The sequence below is a fragment of the Parus major genome, unplaced genomic scaffold (genome assembly GCF_001522545.3).
Source record: "Parus major isolate Abel unplaced genomic scaffold, Parus_major1.1 Scaffold485, whole genome shotgun sequence".
NCBI lineage: Eukaryota > Metazoa > Chordata > Aves > Passeriformes > Paridae > Parus > Parus major.
The window spans coordinates 28,524-32,195 of NW_015379377.1; the positions used below are offsets into that span (position 1 = coordinate 28,524).

The following is a 3,672-nucleotide window of genomic DNA, read 5'->3' on the forward strand; positions in this document are numbered from 1 at the left end:
TGGAATTGCCAGAGCAGCTGGGGCTGCCCCTGGATCCCTGGCAGTGGCCAAGGCCAGGCTGGAGCCTGGGGCTGGGAGCAGCCTGGGCCAGTGGGAGGTGTCCCTGCCATGGCAGGGGGACACTGGGGGGTTAGGGGGTCCCTTCTATTCCAAACCATCCCAGGATTCCCTGATTCTATGATTCCTTGAACATGGTAAGGAATTAAGACTAATTACTTCCCAATCAATGTCTGAATTTCTGAACACTGGAAGAATTCAGATTCCCTTTCTCCAAGCTCTCCAGGTGGACTGAAGAGAAGTTGCTCCATAGAAGAATGAGTGGGAACCCCTTTGGTGCCAGAAATGAGCCAGGCTGCTGCCCTGGAGCCACAATGGGGCTGAGGGACCCCAGGGAGAGACTCCAGCCCTGGGAACGGGAGCTGCCAGAGGGGTGGATCAGCTCCTGGGATAAAACACCCACAAACCCCATTTGTCCCGAGCCAGGCAGGGACAGGGGCTGGGAGAGGTTGGCCCTCACATTGAGCACGTCCTGGCGCAGCGCCGTGGGCTCTACGCAGCTGATGAGGCGCAACAGCAGGTCCATCATGGCAGAGGTGTCGATGTGCTTTAGCACCAGGCTCAGGAACTTGTCCTTTTTCCTCAAAAATGAGATCACCTGTGGAAAGAGGAGCCTGCATCAGCTGGCAACGGGACACGCAACTCCCTCAAAGCCCCCTCAGACTCCTGTCACAAATCCTTCACAGCTCCCTCACATCTCCCTCACTGCTCCCTCATGGCTCCCTCACGGCTCCCTCACAGCTCCCTCACATCTCCCTCATGGCTCCCTCAAAAATCCCCTCAGAGTCCCCTCACAAATCCTTCACAGCTCCCTCAGAACTCCCTCACAGCTCCCTCATTGCTCCCTCAGAGTCCCCTCACAAATCCTTCACAGCTCTCTCATAACTCCCTCACAGTTCCCTCACAACTCCCTCATGGCTTCCTCAAAAATCCCTCGCAATTCCCTCACAGCTCCCTCATGGCTCCCTCACAAATCCTTCACAGCTCCCTCAGAACACCCTCACAGCCCACTCACGTCTCCCTCACAAATCCCCCGCAACTCCCTCATGGCTCCCTCATGGCTCACTCATGGCTCACTCACAATTCCGTCACGGCTCCCTCACAGCTCCTTCATGGCTCCCTCACATCTCCCTCACAGCTCCCTCAGAGCTCCCTCACGGCTCCCTCACATTTCCCTCACATCTCCCTCACATCTCCCTCACGGCTCCCTCACGGCTCCCTCACAGCTCCCTCACATCTCCCTCACATCTCCCTCACATCTCCCTCACAGCTCCCTCACATCTCCCTCACATCTCCCTCACGGCTCCCTCACAGCTCCCTCACATCTCCCTCACAGCTCCCTCACATCTCCCTCACAGCTCCCTCACAGCTCCCTCACATCTCCCTCACAGCTCCCTCACAGCTCCCTCACATCTCCCTCNTCCAGCCTGGCCTTGGCCACTGCCAGGGATCCAGGGGCAGCCCCAGCTGCTCTGGCAATTCCAGCCCAGCCAGCAATTCCCAATTCCCAATTCCCAACATCCAGCCCTGTCCTCTGGCACTGGATGTCATTCCCCTTGTCCTGGCACTCCAGTTCTGGATGAACAATCCCCCTCTGGCTTCCTCTGAGATCACTTCAGGCCCTGAAGGTGCTGTGAGGTCCCCACAGAACCCTCCCTTCTCCAGGCTGAAATCCCCTGGGTCTTTGCCTCACCCTGAAGGGGTGCTTTGGGCTCCCTGACCCCCTCTCCTGCCCCTGGACAGAGCCCCAATCCCCAAATCCCTGAAGAGGCCGCTCATCCAGTGCTGCTCCAGCTCCAGAGGAACATCCCTGCTCTGCCTGCTCCCTGCACAGTGATCCAGGAGCCAGCCCCAGCGCCCCCAGTACTCACGATTCCAGTGCTGTGAGAAGTGGATCCGGCTCTGGGACATCCTGGAGCTGAGTGCTCTGGTCTCTGCTCAGCCTGATGATGTCACACAGGGTCTGGGAAGCGTTGGATTGCCTCTGGAAACAGGGACAGGAGCGGTGTCAGCACCACGGCCAAGCCTGGCCAGGCTGGGAATGCTCCACCTGGGATCAACCCCATTCCTGCTCCCCCTGGAGTTACTCAGTGCTGGACACTCCTGGAGCAGCAGCACCAACAGTTTGCACTCAAAGGAGATTGGCACAAACACGACCATCAAGAGCAGCTCAGGGATGAGGATTCCTCTCTCTCTCCTCAATCCTGCTAACCTGCACGTTCCTAACACAAGCATTCCGTCCTTCCTCACACTGCTCTCTTCCTGCTGGAGAACTCCTGGGGATCAAAAGGCTTTCCAGGGGTGTCTGAGGAATTCATCACCCAAAGCCCCTCTGGAGCTGCTGTGCCTCAGCACCTGCTCCAACACAAATCCACAGGGATGTTCCCAGCTCTCCTCTCACAGAGGGAACTTGGCCTGGGATGAGCTGAGGCAATTGGGCTCACAGAACTGCATTTTCTGGACTTTACAACTGAATTCCCACTCGGGGCTAGAAAGATTTGAAAATGGCATAAAGTGGCTGATTTTAAAGGATCTTCCAGGAACAGCAGGTTCCTCCCTAACCCCACTGTCTGTAGGTTTGAGATGAACCAAGGCAGCAGGACCAAGGAACTGCAAGTAAAAGAAGTCAAAAGCAGATGAAACCACTCCAAAACCCCAGATCTGGTGCTGAGCAGAGGATGGCACATCCCAAGGCCATCCCCAGGTCACAAGGAAAACAGAAATCTCCAGGGCCCTGCAGGACCCAGCACCCCAAATCCCCAGCCCTGGTGCCACTCACATCCTCGTCCTGGCTCGAATGGATCAGCTCCACGAGTCTCTGGATAATCCTGGCTTCGTTCAGCCACTGCAGGGAAAAGAGGAGGAGAGAAAATCCTCGTTGGATGTCCAGGAGCTCAGATCAAGAGGAGCTCTGGGAAGCTCTGCAGGAAGGGGAAGCCCTTCCTTCCCTCTCCTAATTCCATCCCCGAGGTGGGGACAGGGATGGATTCGGATTTGCATCAGCACGGATGGGGATGGATTAGGATTTGCCTCCTGCCATGGAACTAACACTCAGACCCTCTGGAAAACATGGAATGCTCCAGGGTCAAACAGCTCATCTGAGCAGCGGTGGCAGAACCCCCACCACATTCTCCCAGCAGCTCCTGCTCTTCCTGCTGCTCACAATTCCTCCTCCTCCAGATGTTGGAACAGCTGTCACTGTACCTTCACCTTGCTCCACCAGTTCCTGTTCTCCATGCAAACCATTCCCCAGCTCCCTTTCCAGCCCAGGAATGTTCTCTCCAAAGGCTCCCTTCCACTCCTCCAGCCAAGCCCCACCTGCAGCCTCAGCCCCTCATCTCCACCCGTTTCCATTCACATCCCACTCCTGTTCCAGGAAAACTGCTGCTGTGTGACATCCCCCAAATCATCCCAACAATGCCCAAACTCAGCTGCCTGCGAAATGAGAAAACTTCCATTACAAGGAAAAACATTTCCAGGGATGGGTCTGGGACCTCTCTGCTCCTGAGACAGACTGGAGGAGCTGGGAATGTTCCCCTGGAGAAGAGAAGGGTCCAGGGAGAGCTTCCAGAACATTCCATGGCCTGAAGGGGCTCCAGGAGAGCTGGGAATGTT

General features: G+C 56.5%; 1 protein-coding gene across 1 annotated transcript in view; it reads right to left on the reverse strand.

Moving 5' to 3' along the window:
- PPP6R2 (protein phosphatase 6 regulatory subunit 2) overlaps positions 1-3,672 on the reverse strand; it is a gene marked incomplete at its 3' end in the record, with an annotated part of 41,604 nt that overhangs the window by 28,520 nt on the left and 9,412 nt on the right. The window contains exons 3-4 of the mRNA XM_033511699.1: positions 2,837-2,950; positions 1,929-2,041 (exon numbers count right to left, since the gene is read on the reverse strand). Coding sequence (XP_033367590.1) covers positions 1,929-2,041; positions 2,837-2,950 — 227 coding nt within the window. The remainder of the gene's footprint in view (positions 1-1,928; positions 2,042-2,836; positions 2,951-3,672) is intronic.